This window comes from Sceloporus undulatus, unplaced genomic scaffold (assembly GCF_019175285.1).
Source record: "Sceloporus undulatus isolate JIND9_A2432 ecotype Alabama unplaced genomic scaffold, SceUnd_v1.1 scaffold_17, whole genome shotgun sequence".
NCBI classification, from domain to species: Eukaryota; Metazoa; Chordata; class Lepidosauria; order Squamata; family Phrynosomatidae; genus Sceloporus; species Sceloporus undulatus.
The window spans coordinates 2,666,165-2,681,899 of NW_024802939.1; the positions used below are offsets into that span (position 1 = coordinate 2,666,165).

The 15,735-nt window shown below is 39.6% G+C and overlaps 1 protein-coding gene across 1 annotated transcript in view; it reads right to left on the minus strand.

Annotated features, from left to right (window-relative positions):
* Positions 1–15,735, minus strand: part of LOC121917420 (laminin subunit alpha-3-like) — a 176,128-nt gene that overhangs the window by 124,024 nt on the left and 36,369 nt on the right. Inside the window, exons 7-14 of the mRNA XM_042443368.1 lie at positions 13,691–13,806; positions 10,899–11,017; positions 7,611–7,701; positions 5,642–5,773; positions 4,960–5,025; positions 4,496–4,537; positions 4,226–4,366; positions 2,978–3,112 (exon numbers count right to left, since the gene is read on the minus strand). Of these exons, the coding sequence (XP_042299302.1) occupies positions 2,978–3,112; positions 4,226–4,366; positions 4,496–4,537; positions 4,960–5,025; positions 5,642–5,773; positions 7,611–7,701; positions 10,899–11,017; positions 13,691–13,806 (842 nt within the window). The remainder of the gene's footprint in view (positions 1–2,977; positions 3,113–4,225; positions 4,367–4,495; positions 4,538–4,959; positions 5,026–5,641; positions 5,774–7,610; positions 7,702–10,898; positions 11,018–13,690; positions 13,807–15,735) is intronic.

The window sequence follows — 15,735 nt, forward strand, 5'->3', positions numbered from 1 at the left end:
CCTATGATGGTGGCAGGACCAAAAGAAAACCTTTCCCTGTAGATATTAGAATTTTGTATATGGCTTTATAAATCATCAACACTTTGAATTGTGCCTGGAAACAAACCAGTAGCCAGTGAAGCTGTTTTAACAAGGTAGTTATATGCTCTCTATAACTGGCCCTGGTCAGCATACTGACTGCGGCCTTTTGGACTCACTCAAGTTTCCAAACAGTTTCCAAAGGCAGCCCTACACAGAGCGCATTACGTTAGTGTATGTAATCAAGGCATATGTCACTGTAACCAGATCTCATATCTGAAGGAATGGGCACAACTGACACTAGTTTTAGCTGTGCAAATGCACTCCTGGCCATTTGTGAAACCTAGGCACACAGGCTCAGAGTTGAGTCCAGGGGAACATCCAAGCTGGAGCCTGAGATTTGTGTAACCTCATACAGCACAGGTGGAGTCCTTATTCCTTGACCTACCTTTCAACTGACCAGAAGCACCTCTGTCTTGCCTCGATTAAGTTTCAATTTGTTTGCTTTCATCCAGTCCATTACTGACAATAGACATTGGTTTAGTATCAAGTCAGTTTCCTTGGAATCACACAGGAAAGAGAGATAGAGTTTGCTGTCATCAGCATACTGGTGACACTGCACCCCAAAACACTGGATGGTCTCCCCCAGTGTTTTTAGGTGGATGTTAAAAAGCATGGGGTATAAACCAGAACCCTGAGGGACCCCACAGACCAATAGCAAGAGCATCGAGCAGGAGCCCTCCATCACCACCTTCTGAGTTCACAAAAAAGACTGAAACCACCCCAAGTCGCATCCCAGAGTCGGCCAGAAGGACAGCATGGTCAGGCTGCTGAGAGGTCCAGTAGAACCAACAGAGACGCACTCCCCATGTCCAGTTCCCTGGGTAGGTCAACCACCAAGGTGATCCATGCTGTTTCCATCATGTTGCCTATGGTGGACCTAAAAATCCACTGCATCCAGAAAGCCCTGGAGTCAGGAGGCCACCACATGCTCCAGAATCTTGCCCAAGAATGCCACATTAGAGACTGGTCAATAGTTTTTGAGAATGGTGGGATCCAGGGAATCCTTTTTCAGTAACAGCCTCACCACAGCCTACTTTAGGCAGGTTGTAAACTTCCCTTGCTGCACTGAGGCATTCACCACTCCCTTTACCCACTTGGACAATCCCCCTCTACCAGTTTTCAGAAACCAGGAAGGGCAAGGATCCAGTATATACACTGTAGCCTCACTTTTCCAAAGATCATGTCAACTTCCTCAAATTGCACAAATTGAAACAAATCCAATAATACAGGACAAAGAAGTACCAAGATTACAATCACTGGTCATATCTCAACTATGGCATCCAAGTCAGAGTCAATCCAAGCAATTATGTCTGCAAAGTGTTTTGCAAATTCATCACAGTGAGCTGTCAAGTGGTCTTTGTTTTCATCTTGTGGGAATGCCCCTGACCACTCAAGTCAGCTCCTCTGGATGACACTATGCAGATGCAAGGGGGGCTGAGAAATGTAATTTCTTTTTTTGCCACCATCACCACAGCATAGGCCTTCCAATAATAATAATATAATAATAATAATTTATTTATAGCCCGCCCAATCACAAGGAATCCAGGTGGGTTACAACAGTAAAAATAAAGAAAATAAAATATAATAAATAAATAAAATACAATAAAATTAAAGAGAGCAAAGTGAGTACATTCACAGTTAGGCCTGATGGAAGTTGGGCCTCTCTTTTTCACTCCCTCTCAGGTCTGATGATGTTGTCATGGAGGGAGGGCTCTTCTTCTTGAGGCAAGGATTTTATTTTAATTAATTTTAATTTAATTCTTCTCATTAAATTTAAGAGAAGAATTGGTGGACAGAGTGACATAAGTCACAGTAAATGGGGAGTAGAACTAGGTAGGGAAGGCCTGCCGGAAGAGATCCGTCTTAAGAGCCTTCTTAAAGGCTGTAAGAGTAGAAATGTCACGGATCTCCTTCGGCAGGTCATTCCATAGCTTCGGAGCTGCGATAGAAAAGGCCCTCTGGGTGACTGAACTTAGCCTAGATTTTATTGGCTGAAGTAGATTCTTCCCCAAGGACCTTAGAGTGCGAGACGGACAGTATGGAAGTAGGCGATCTCTTAAGTATTCTGGACCCAAGCCAATGAACTCTAGTTCCTCTTCAGATTCACTCCAAGTCTTCCGCCATCATCATTCTAGTCTCTGTCCCATTCATTTCATCATCACCACCTCCTCAGGGGCCTCCACTTCCTGTAAGAAGATGTTTAGGGGCAATGGTGTCCACTGCCCTGGCCATTTCTCAATTCCAGAGATCATCCAGGATCACCTGTCAAGACAACAGGAAACTCCCCAAGAGCCATCAGGAATTCATCTGGATCCATAAATCTCCTGGGTCAGATCATCTTAGAGCTTCCCCCATCCCTGCAGAAGCTCCAAGTTCCAGTAAGTCTAAATCCCACAAGGTAATGATCAGTCCATGACAACAGAACTATAGAAAATTCTTCCACACCCAACATGCCCAAAACATTTAAATAAGATTTCATGTAATAAGTTAGGGAAAACTTTATCTGTTGCCAGTGAAGGTGACCAGCACCTTACCAGCTGTGTAATCTTATATTTGTCTACTCAGAAGTGAACCATATTACACTCAATGGGACTTACTCCTGATGATATGAAAAGGACTACATATTGTCTGATTTGGTGTAAGGTAGTTCCTTACATCTGAATGAAAGACAGGTGCTGAGAATTAGCTCCCTTCCCAATTCCCAAGGTGCAACAGCTCACCCTAGAGACATTTTGCATCCTTCCCTTTTCCTGTTAACATACCATTTCACAACAAGATGGAGAGCCTTATCTATTTCACCATTTACAATTAGCAACCCTAAAAGAAGGTGTTATAAGATTTATTTACAAGTCTGAATTCCCATTGGAGAAATTAACACTTTCTAAAATAGTTTTACCTTGACAGAAGGGGAAAGAATGATATCCAGGGCGGCAGCTGTTACAATGAATGTCATCTACTTCAGAACGACAAAGGCATCTCCCTTGGAAGTCACAAACTTCTGGGACAGTGCCAGCTAAATTACATTCACATTCTGCCAAGAAAAACAGAACACTTTAGAGAGCCATTGTTCATTGAAAAAACAACACTTTTAAGTGCACTCCTAGCTAAATCATTCCAGAACCATAGTGAAAATTTCCCACAATTTTCTTTTTGACATTTTTGCTAGTCTATCATTTGAATTACTGCTTACAGTTAAGGTCAATTTATTTGTGTCCTTGAGGAAATCTGGTCAATGTGGTCTGAAAGCCTAGCACTAACCTTATCAAAGCTCATGCTTGGTGAGATTGAATGGAGTTTATAGGGCAAAACATTTTTAAGGGGCCAAATGTTGCCTATCCCTGCACTCAATATTTGTCTTGAAAAGCCACTGAGAAGTTAATACACTGAACCAAGATTTAGAGTTTACAGTCTCAGGTAAAGGATGAGGCCCCGTTAGTTTCTGAGACATTGCTATGCCTGTATTTGTGTGACATGCAAATGCTGCTCTTTGGTTAAGGCAATAAATTCTGCCCTATGCTCTTCATGTTTGTAAGGCGACTGTGTGATGCATGGCAATACATTCAGTGGAAGGTGCAGAAGAATTTATTTTTGTTTGGAAGTCATGTGGCCCAGAGCAGAATTTGAAAATTGTTCCTCCCCTCAGGTAAACACATGCACACCTATACAGATGGCTAATAGCACAGAGAAATTTGTAATTGATTATAGTCCAGGTTTTTAAATTCAGTCTGCTCTTATGAAGGACATGTTGAAACTTAACATTTGCTTCCCTCATATGCTCCCTTGCTCTTCTCTTTCTTTTTAGGCACACCAAGACAAACAGGTCACTAACCCTGCATCAGGTATCAAAAGATTGCAGAATTTCATATTAGAATAAAACTTAATTCTCAAAATAACTTAGTTCATGATTTTCTTAACAGGATGTAAACATGCAAATCTGATTGTCTATTCTCTATATGGGAGCCTCTAGGAATTCTGTTGGATTGCTGAAATCTCTAAATGATGTGACTTTATCAATTACCTATATAATATGTAAATGACTATTTCTTTATTTATATTCTACCTTTCCACTTAAAAGATCCCAAGACAGCTACCCCAAAAATATTTAAATACAATATAAAAAACAAATAGAACAACTGAGACTTACTCTGACAGAAAGGATAATGGAAATATCCCACTGCACAACTGTCACATGCAGTCCCCTGAAACCCAGTATAGCATTGGCACTGCCCTGACTTCTGATCACAGTCGTCAACATTCAACACTCCTGAGCCATGGCACTGACAAGCTAGAGAGCACAAATTTAAAGGAAATTAAATTAAATATTAATAGTCTTGAATTTTGAACACATTTTGAATGGAGAAAAAATTGTGCAGCATTTGACTTTGGCCTCTTTTGGTGCACTTATACAACTTACGCTGACAATGTGGTCCAAAAAATCCTGGTTTGCAGCCATCTCCTAATTTAGAAAGAAATAAGAGCACTTCAGAGTCACATCATATGCAAAGGAAACCCGCATATATAAAAAAAGCAAGGCAGGGAGGAATGAAGGATAGTGCTTCATAGACAATTACAGTACTAATTGTTCAAGAACTGTCCTAAAACCTGAGCACTGCATTACTAAAGCAGTTGCATACTCATTTCCAGGTGCAGAAACTGAGGTCAAGGAAGGGAAAGATTTTTCAGTGTTAAGAAACAGACAAGTCTTCACATATCCAGAACACCTTGTGATGGATGAGCTCTTGACAAGCAAAGGTCCACTTCCTTTGCAGGTGTTTGTGTATGCCTGTACAGATGTGCATATGTATGTGTGCGTGCGTGGACACGCACACACTGATACTGGGCCATTCAAATGGTAAAATCTCAAAGAACAAAACTTGCCAGTTATATGACCAGCTGATGGGTCTTCTTTTGGACTTGGAGTAGTAATTGGATGCACAGGAATCCCTTTTATGTGGGAGAAAGAAGACACAGCCATTGAGAAAATAACACACACATTTAGTACATTTATATACTGCCTTTCTCTCGTGACATTTAAGGTGGTTCATAGTTCAACAGAACAGGTTACAATTTAAGAGTCAAGATATAAAAATGTAAATGGACAGGACATTCATATACCATGAGTCATGGTGACTTTCTAATACTTAACCTGAATTGCATTAATCGAGGGGAAAGGGGGGCCTGAAACATTTTACAGTATTGTTAACATCAACCAGAAAAGGAGAGATGAGGGAACGCATCCACAAAGCAAGTACTGTATGTTCAAAAATAGAACTTGCAGTTGTTTGCCCTCAACCCCTGAAAACAACTAATCATAGAAAGAGAACCATAGATTTTTATTATAGATATCTTCTTTACCTCAGGGTTCAATAAATGACTGTTACTTCTATCTTGATTGTATGGCAAAGATCACAATATCTGTTTTATACTTTTACTTAATAGCATAATATTTATTTATTGATGACTTACTGATACTTCAGTGATTGGAACAACTGGATGCTGAGCGATGTTTAGTATAACAAATGGCAAAAAGGCAGAGATGTGTTGATATAGTGATACTCACAGTAGCAGAAAGGAAAATTATGATGTCCATCAGCACACACATCACAGCTTCTGCCCTGATAATTACGTTTACAATAACATCTACCAGATCCTTCCTCACAGCCATCAGAATGTTCTGAAATGCAGTTGCAGCCTGCATGAAACAACATCATTATAAAAGCTTTCTTCAGCTGAATTTATTTAATTACTGAAGGCTAACATTACAATTATAGGAATTCCAATTGTACAACTTCTTAGATATCACTTAAATCTAGAATTGTAATATTACTTCATACAACAATGTGATGCTCTCCTACTGAAAGAAGCTTAGGCAGTTTGGAGAGGATATTTTTCACATGTATATATGCTTTTACTTCTTAAGCTCACAGGTAAGGAAGTGGCCACTTGTCTGGTATTTCAAGTTGCAATTTCGCCATCTCATACATCATGGTATCTTTAGTATCTTTATGAATTTATTGAAGTATTTATGTTTCACTACTCAGGTTACAACTTGATTACTGACTTAGGACACAGGAAAATAAGTCAAAAACAAAAAATATTGCAACACTGTTTAAGACAAGTATTTTAAAATATCTGAATACATAAGAAGGCCTGCACCTGCTGCCAAAGTGATTTGAGATATCTCACCAATTCACCACCATGGTGAAAGCATTTCATGGTCTGGGATTTTGCAAAAATATTTTCTGATCACTGCCTATCTAATTTACCAAAGGCAGGAATATTCAGAAAATAACCCCTAAAGGTGATTGCTATATATGGGCAGTATCACATGAACATATACCGTACAATCCTTCCTTTACCCAGTTCCTGTGGCATGCAGATGTTTCAGAATAATCACACTAGCCTTTCAAATAGTTCTCAGATATGGAATGGCAATCAGTTCAGTTGTTAAGAACCAGACTGATACATCCCATTCAAGAAATCACAGCCAAAAATACAGCTGCAGTATTCTGAGTCAACTAAAAGTTTCTAAAGGGCTCTTCAGAGGCCAGTTCACCCACAGCAAATTGCAGTAGTCAAGTCATTAGACCTGACATTACAAAAGCATGGCTAATGTTTCCATCTCTGTCTAGGGGCAGTTGCAGATAGTGCAAGAGCCTTTGCTTGATTTTTCTTAGACCAATTAAATAAATAAATTAGCATAGACAGAACAGAAGCAGCCATCTCTATACCTTTGTGGTTATAATTAAGCTTTCTGGATGGACAAAATCTATCTAAAACATTCCACTGCACAGAGACAACAACAAGGTGCTTTAGTATTTTTTAAAATCTCTGTGATAGAAAAACATTTAACAAGTGTGGCACTTCCCATCACAATTATAATAATAAACTGATGAAATAAAAGACTCTACAAGTGTTACTTCTTTCACATATAAACATCTTGAATCCCCCAGCCAACATGACCACCAGTCATGCTAGCTGGAAGGTTATAGGAGTTGTAATCCCCAAAAGTAACAGCTCCAAGTTCTGGAAAGAAACTATTCTTGCCAAAGTTGTTTTATACTACAATACAACCCCTGTATTTGCAGGAGATATGGTCTCTGACTTACCATGGAAATGTAAAATCGCAGATAACAGTGAACTAGATTGAAATTAATGACCTCAGGATGAAGTTGACCATACAGTTGTGCTGGAGAACCCATCCTAGAGATTCCTAGAGAGAACACCTCTCTAGACATTTTTAGGTCCTCCACTGTAACTCTGTGCTCAACTTCCACTAGAAGCATACCACAGAATTGCATTGGAGGACCTAGACAATACCTAGAGAGAACATATTTTTGGGACCAGTACCAGTCCTACAGACACAGGGGATGTACTCTACTTTAGATTCAATGGTGCTAAATGCAAGAGAAATGTTAATCCCATATTCTAAAATATATTAAAATTAATCTTGCCAATTCTTCCTGTGCCTCTTTGGGCACAGAAGGCAATACTTTCATCATTTAAAAGTTAAGATGAAAATCGCATACGTATACATCCATGTGGTGCTGTCACTGGAACACCGTAAGGACGATAGTAACCATTTGCACATCGCTCACAATTTACGCCAGCTGTGTTATGCTATGCAACAACAACAAAAAAGGAATATATTATTAAAAATGCAACTGCAAGAACACCTAAGCAAGAAAACAGCTAGGTATTGACATTTTAACATTACAGTTCACCCTCCATATCCACGGACTTGCTATCTGTGGATTCAACCAACTGTAGACTATATGCCTGCATAGTCCCCAAAGAAGGTGCATGCACATGGCTGCACCACCATTAGAGACAGCCCTCTTTGTCCCTGTGGTGGTGCATGCACATGGCTGCACTGCCATTCAGGATAATGAGTCCCATTGTCGCTAATGGCAGTTCAGTCGTGTGCACATGCCACCACTGGGGATAACAGGAGCTGTCCCTAATGGTGTCCTGGCCACGTGCACGTGCCACCACTGAAGTTCTGTTGTTCCCAATGGTGGTGTGGCCACATAGCCATCTGCAGATTTTGGTATCCACAGAGCATCTGCAGATTTTGGTACCCACAGAGGGGTTCAGAATGGATCCACCACGGATACCAACTGTACTTTAAATACATTGCTACCACTAAAGTAGGAAGATGAGGTGATAGAAATACAGTGTATTCTGATTCTTTGCTTTATTACATTGTCAAAAACTAAGAAGTTAAAATCAAAAATCAAGAATCAGCTTAGTACTACTACCTGATAAGGTACACCACCTGAGCAGTGAAATCTTTCACCTAATGTCATTTGAATTCTACTACCTTTTATATATATATTTTTTCATGGTAATGTTATGAAATCTAAGATGCCATGTAAGAAAACTCTCAACATATGTCATGACTGAGCTGTAGGATACTGAAATTCCTAGATAATTGAATGGCTACTACAGGTGGCTCATGGTTTGTTCACTGGTTGTTCAGCTCCCAAATGTAAAATTTCAGTTTTGACTCCCAGTTCCAAATCCTGGACTCCCTTCTCAACTTAACCCTTTGACACAATACTCCTGGCTAAATCTGACAGTTCCTACAGCTGAATTGTGACATATGTTGACAACTTTCCAACATAATATTTTAGATTTCATGACGTTACTATGAAAAAATATAAAATGTTCAAGTAATGGAATTAAAATGTCATTAGACAAAAGATGAATTCATATCATCTGTTTATTATCACTCTTTTGATAAAGATGTTTTTGGTTCTCTTTTCATTTAAATTGGGATAGAGTGCCAACAGCCAAGTCATCTGATTTTTATATATTGCAGAACACTCTTTTCCAGCCAAGATAACATTTCAGCTTCAATAAGCCAAGGGATATTTTAGAAAATAAAATCATACCACTGTCTTATTTGAACATCAGTGGTAATTAAACTTTGAGATGATGAAAAATTAGTTCTACAGCAAACAAATTATATCAGGACCCCAGTAGCATATTGCTAGATGCAGAGAACAAAACATAAGGTCATTCTCTTTTTCCAGACATTAATCTGTACACTATGTCTCAGTTTCCATCACTTTTGCCATTTGCAAAAACATTACTAATTATGTTTCTATAAATAAAAATGAGCAAAGGGCAAGCTCAATCCATATGCCTCTTCTAGGAAGACAGAGCTATAATTAGATTTCATGGCTAAGTAGTTTCACCCAACTTTATTGTTCAAATCAAATTGTGGACAATCAACATGAGATGCAACAGACAGTGTTTCTTAAGATACCAGTCATTCATCCACTTTCATGATGTTCAGAGAAAAACTTTAGCTAGCATGTCCTTTCAAAGGCAAAAATACAAAGAGAAAGTTCCACAGTGAAATGCCAAAGCAAAGACAAAGAGTGTTCCTCTTTCTCTTGAAAAACAATTTTTGTTTTATATACATCCAGTTATGGGTTTGACAAGAACTGCTTTCAGCTGAGCAATGAGATCAAAAGTACATCATGTATGCCCTGGATGTTTCCTTTCAACCCAGACTAAAAGTAGAAAACCAGTTACTCTATGGGGGCACAAACAGTACTAGGGAACACACAAGCTACTCTCTTCTTTTCTCCTTTTCTCTCAATTGATTTGATCACCCTTGCTTGCTAAGTATAGGCTTGCCTTTTTAAATTTCTCAACCAAACCAGCCCCGGGTGCCAAAATAACGTGTCTGACCTTACATTTTCTACATCTTGACTTCAGGAAGATAGCACTATTTGATTCTCTGCCTGAGGCAGAAAAAAGCCTTGGTTCCACCTTGACAGTCCTGCTAGTCTAATTGGACACTAAACATGTGGATGAGGCCTGACCAGAACCAGGATCTAATGGGTCATTCAGCTGCAAAACATTACATTTCCAAGTGTCAATAGCATCTAATTTAAATGCTAAAAATAATTTTGTAATTGGTAGACAGATGTTTCAACATGTTCCTCTTGTATTATTTCATGTTCATGACTGGAGTTTCTTCACATAAAAAACATCTTCTGTTATTTAGATATTTGTGTATGCATCATTTTAACCAAAGTGTAAAGAAAAAGCAGTGTATTGAGGCTACTTAGTTCACTTAGGGGGTTGATAACTGAGTATTCTCAAGTTTTGCACTACAACATCCACAATCCCTTATAACTGCTTATGCTGGCTGAGGGCTGATAGGAGCTATAGGTCAAATGTTTGGTGACTACCTCAATGCCTACCCCTAAGCTGCTGTTAGCTTCAGGTGGCTAAAAAATAAAGTCCATAGTGCATTCTTATACATGTCCATTCTTAGACAAGCCTTATTGAGATCAATGAAGCTTATCTCCATGATTGCAGACTTCTGCTGCAATCCTGTCTGTACCTATTTACCAGAGGATAAGCCTCACTGAACTCAGTGGTACTTGCTTATAAGTAGACATGTTTCCACTTGCATTGCAAGTTATTCATTTTTGAAGGTTGCACACCAGGTGACCAGTAATTTGGATAAATATTTTAGAAAAAGTGGTGATAGGTGTTTATGGAATTGTTCAATTTCATTAATTAAAAATACACTATACTGTATTGCTTAGGATTTATAGTTTAGGTCACAATCCTAAACACACTAAAAATTGCTCCAGTGAATACAACTGGATTAGTACCTAAGTAATCACATACTGTATAATATAGAAATTAAAATTTAAGGATATCTGTAGTGACTGAATAAGGTCCAGTCTTCCAAGATACAATAAGTATTTCTTTGTGTGCTGTTTCCAATTACAATGTATTTATTGACTGCAAGAAAAAGGAGGACAGATGGGGTAGGGATATTTTACCTGACAGTCAATGCAGACCCCTCCACCTTGATACTCCCCATAAAGATTTAAGCTCTCTTTACGTTGCTCAATCTCAGGATCATAATAGCAGTCGGTGGCATGTCCATGGCAATTGCAAGCTAAAAAAATTTATTTTAACAGTGGAGCAAATTAGTAAAAGAGCATAAATTTTTTAAAAAGCATCTCAACATTCAATGTGCAATGCAGCAAAATGGAAATTGTAGTACAATGAATTTGGAGGGCACCAGGTTTAAAAAAAATGTTTTAACCTTCCTCCATATCTAAGCGACCCAGCTTTTAACTCTACCCCTTACATCAGGTATATGCATGTTGTTGGTGACTGCTTCGCTGCACTCACCATTTTCTTCCATTCCTACAACAGCTTTGTTTTTCCTACATAAATAATTCCAAGATCCTGAGAAATTGAGACTGATTCTGCTAAAGGACTAGGAAACATTGTCCTATACCTGTGAGAAGCCACTATAATGCTACATATTTTACCTTAAACATTTCTGTATCATCATTTATTCAATATCATTGTTTTTCCTCAGCTTGAGTCTCATTTAAAATACCATATAAAACAAACATAGTGCAAAGTATCTGACCAACTAAACATATCAGAATGAAAAGTACCTAAATGCCACAAGAGTGATACAGAAGATGGAAAAAATTTGTTTTCATTAAAAGGAATGATTGTAAATAAGCAAATAATGTGACATCATGTTTCTTTTAAAAGAAATGCGACACCATATCTCTCTTTCTGCCTTCTGTATCACTCATGTGGAATTCAGGTACTGTTTGTTCTGGTATGTTTAGTTGGTCAAACAGTTTGCACTATCCATCACTTTCAAGTGTTGTACATTTGTCAGCTAAAATGTTTTATATCAAATTGTCGAAGTGTTGTTCTTTATGCCTCTTCCATGCTGTAACTTTTGCACACTGTGAATTTCTAACTATGTTTGCTTTATATGCTGCTTTATATGAGTCTCAAGCTGAGGAAAATGTAAATCCTAATCCTAATCCTAATAGATATGTATACACTCAGCTGTTCCTCTTGGGCTGTCCAAACAGTGGCTTATAGTTGTTATTGGGGTTTTTTGGGGGGGTTGTTTTGTTTTTTAAAAAATCGTCTACAGCCAGCCATAATGCTATTCTAGGAAAGAGTATCTTGGCTGGGCTGAGCAAGACACACATTGCTAAGCAGCTAGTATTCTCTCATAAAATCAAAATCCTGCTTCTAAAAATCAAATGCTACTAACAGCATGGCTGTAATTTATTGGGCTGGATCCAGCCTAAGGGTGCATCTACACCTTAGGAATAATGCAGTCTGACATCACTTTAATTTGCCATGGATACATCCTGGGTAGAGAATCCTACAGAATCCTGGTATTTGTAGGTTTGTGAGGCATTAGCACTCTTTGGCAGAGAAGACTAAAGACTCTGTAAAACTACAAATACCAGGATTTCATAGGGTGGAGCTATAACACAAACTGGTCTCAAACTACTTTTTTTTTTTACACAATGTAGATGCACCCTCAGTCATACTTATTGCAGACCTATTGAAATCAGTGGGAATAAAGATAATCATGTCCAACTCACACCCCACTGATTTCAATGCATCTACTCTAAATATGACCAAATTTCTCCAAACTCAAAATCTTCTTTTATTGACAAAAGCCTTTTTGGCTACCAATCTTGCTTTCTTTTGGTTAGTTAACAAGCCAAGATTTATATTAATTTATGTGCTACTTATATATACTACTTTTCCTCTAGCAAACACAAGGCAGCATATATGGCGATCTTCCTCCCCACTTAGACTTCACAACACAACCCTACGGGCTAGGGCAGATCATGCTGAAAGAGAATGAATTAGTATATCCCATTTAATACTGACATGAAAGCTTCATTACAAGCATACCATAAACAATAGCATAATCTTTCTTCATGGTCTATCAAGATTCAACCTGGAACTCTGTTGAAAGTGCTTGCATCTCACCACTAAATGATCACCTTCTAACCTCAAATATAGGAAAGTGGCTCATAAATCAAAGGCTCATTAGCTTGGATTCTAGCAAAAGTCTTACTGAAATCGCATACTGGGTTCCCTGTCTGTGCAAAGATAGAATATTCAGGATGTTGCTAGTGATGTAGTGGTTTAAGTTGTAATGTTGGAGTGGGATTTGGAAAATCGTGGCCCAGGTTCCCACAGAAACATGAAACAACTGCATCAGTCATTTTCTAAAACAACAGATCTTAAATGCCAACCTCCTAATTATCTAGATTGTCTCTTCAACCATCTGATCAATCAACTGATCCTGCAAATTTGGCCTTCTTGTTTTGTTGGAATACAACTTCCATAACTCCCACACAGCATGACCAGTGGCTGAGAATGATGTGAGTTGCAGTCCAACAAATTTGCAGAGATCAGATTAGAGAAGGGTAATGCAAACAAAAAAAATTAGCTGAAGTGAGACTGTAGTTAACATAGGATGACAGACTAAATAGCTAGATTTCTTGAGGTTAACAAATGATGATGAAATACTAAGTTGAAAATGACAGCACATGATCTGCTCACTTATACTTCTCCATGTGGAATGGACCTTTACAAAATGTGTGCAGTTAAAGTTTCTGCAGTTAACACATGATTGTAAGAGACCAACAGAATAAAACTTGGGAACTCATTTTATCATTCTGTTCCATCATCTGGATCAGTCTTGAAAAATGTACCTCTTTGTGCTGTAAACCATGATATCACTGTTGACAATAAGAAACTATCTTATTATCCTACTTACGTTCACAAAGATTTGAGCTACTGGTTGTTGCAGGCTGCCAGCGTTTCTGGTTATATCCAGGACAGCAATGATCACAGGTTTCTCCACAAGTGTTGTGCTGACATTCACACTGGTACCTGTATGTTTAAGTAAACCTCATTTTATTTTTCCTCCTTTCTATTTACTGTATATACTCATCTATAAGTCTAAAAATTTATGACCAAAAATTGACCCCAAAACCCCAGGTCGACTTATTTACAGGTCACTATGGAAGCGTGATAGCAGTTCTTTCAGATTTCCCTATGCCATGCGGAGAGGAGTTTAGCAAGAAAAAGCAAAACAGAAAGAGTTCTGGGTGACTGGTTGATATTGCTGTTTGTTTCAGAGTCCCCCTCCGACCCATGCATCTGGTTGAAATGAAAGCTGAAACAATGAAGAAAAGGCTCAATGACAGTCTCTCTTGCTATACGCACACATACACACACTGAAGGAACCTCCAAGTTCTACCCTCAACCTATCCACGGGTCATGGCAAAATCCATAATTTTGGCCCCAAACCTGACCTCGATGTATACATGAGGTCGACTTATAGCTGAGTATAAATGGTAATTATTATTTTGTACTATCTACAATTTCGCAAGATGCATGCATGCACAAACCAAAGTGTCCCCATATAGACACAGTCTCTTGGTTTTAAAAAAAGGTAAAATGTTGGGAAACTTATGAAAAGTGGCTTAGTGAGCTGGGTATGTTTAACCAGGAGAAGAGAATGTTAAAGGGTGACATGATAGCCATGTTTAAATATTTAAAAGGATGTCATATGGAAGAAGGAACTAGTTTGTTTTCAGCTGCTGCAGAGACCATGACATGGAGGAATGGATTCAAGCTACAGGAAAAGAGATTCCACCTAGACATTAGGAAGTACTTCCTGGTGGTAAGAGCTGTTCAAAACTGGAACATGCTGCCCCTACGTGTGGTGAAGTCTGGAGGTTTTCAAGCAGATGGGAGGCTGCCATAATGGTGGCACCGCCCCACGCTAGGACTCAGGAGCATGCGGATACTCCATACTCCCGAGCCCTAATTTTAGCCCCAGGCCACCACAAACTGGCAATTTGTACCCGGCCAATGATTCTAAAAAATTAAGCTTAAGTTACCATGAGGCTAAAGCACTGATAGGAACCTGGTGTGGAAAGCAGGGAAGCAGCTGCCTCCAAACATTATAAACTCCATTCATATCACTGTCACCAGGAGCAAAAGAGAGGAGAACTCTTACACCTTTAACAGCTGTGGGATGTGAGAATTTCAGGTACTGTAACTGCATCTGGGGAAGAATGCACACCCTAAAGACCAGTGGAATGTTAAGCAGTGGAACTGTGTCATGGATTACAGTGGAAATTTATTAGGATAATGAATCTATTTAGATAAGAAAAATCCACAAAACACAAATTTTTCAGGATCTGAAAATACAGTGGGCCCTCCACATTTGCTAGGGTTAGGGACACAAGACCCCCATGAAAGTGGGAAAACCACATATTAAAAAAACCACAATTTTTTACCTGAGAGAACACGTATCTTGGGTGCGTTACAGACCGCCCCTTTGGGGCAGCCTGTAGGTGCTCCTTTCCCCGGTGTATTGGGGCCTCAGCTGCACCAACGGCAGCCTCCGAGGCCCCGATCCACCGCTTTCCAGGCCGCGAGGAAGCGGCAAAAGGCTTCAAGCTTCAAGTCCCAAGGACACCCACCGGTGGCGGGGAGGAGGAGAAAGGGGTCGCTTGGCCCCTTTCTCCTCTTCGTTGCTGGGCACAGCCATGTAAAGGCTGCGCCCAGCAACGCAAACCTGGAAGGAGCTCCGAAACGGAGCTCCTTCCGGGGCCGCAGAAAGGGCGCACTATGCGCCCTCGCGCGGCCCCACTACGTCACAACCACGCCGCCCCGTTTAGAGGCGGCGCGGTCGTGACATCGTAATGGTGGCGGCCGTGTGGAATGGCCGCCACCATTTTGTGCGTGCTCCGCGCGTCCTAGGGTTGGGGGCGTCCGGAAAGGATGCCCCTTTCTAACCCTAGCACA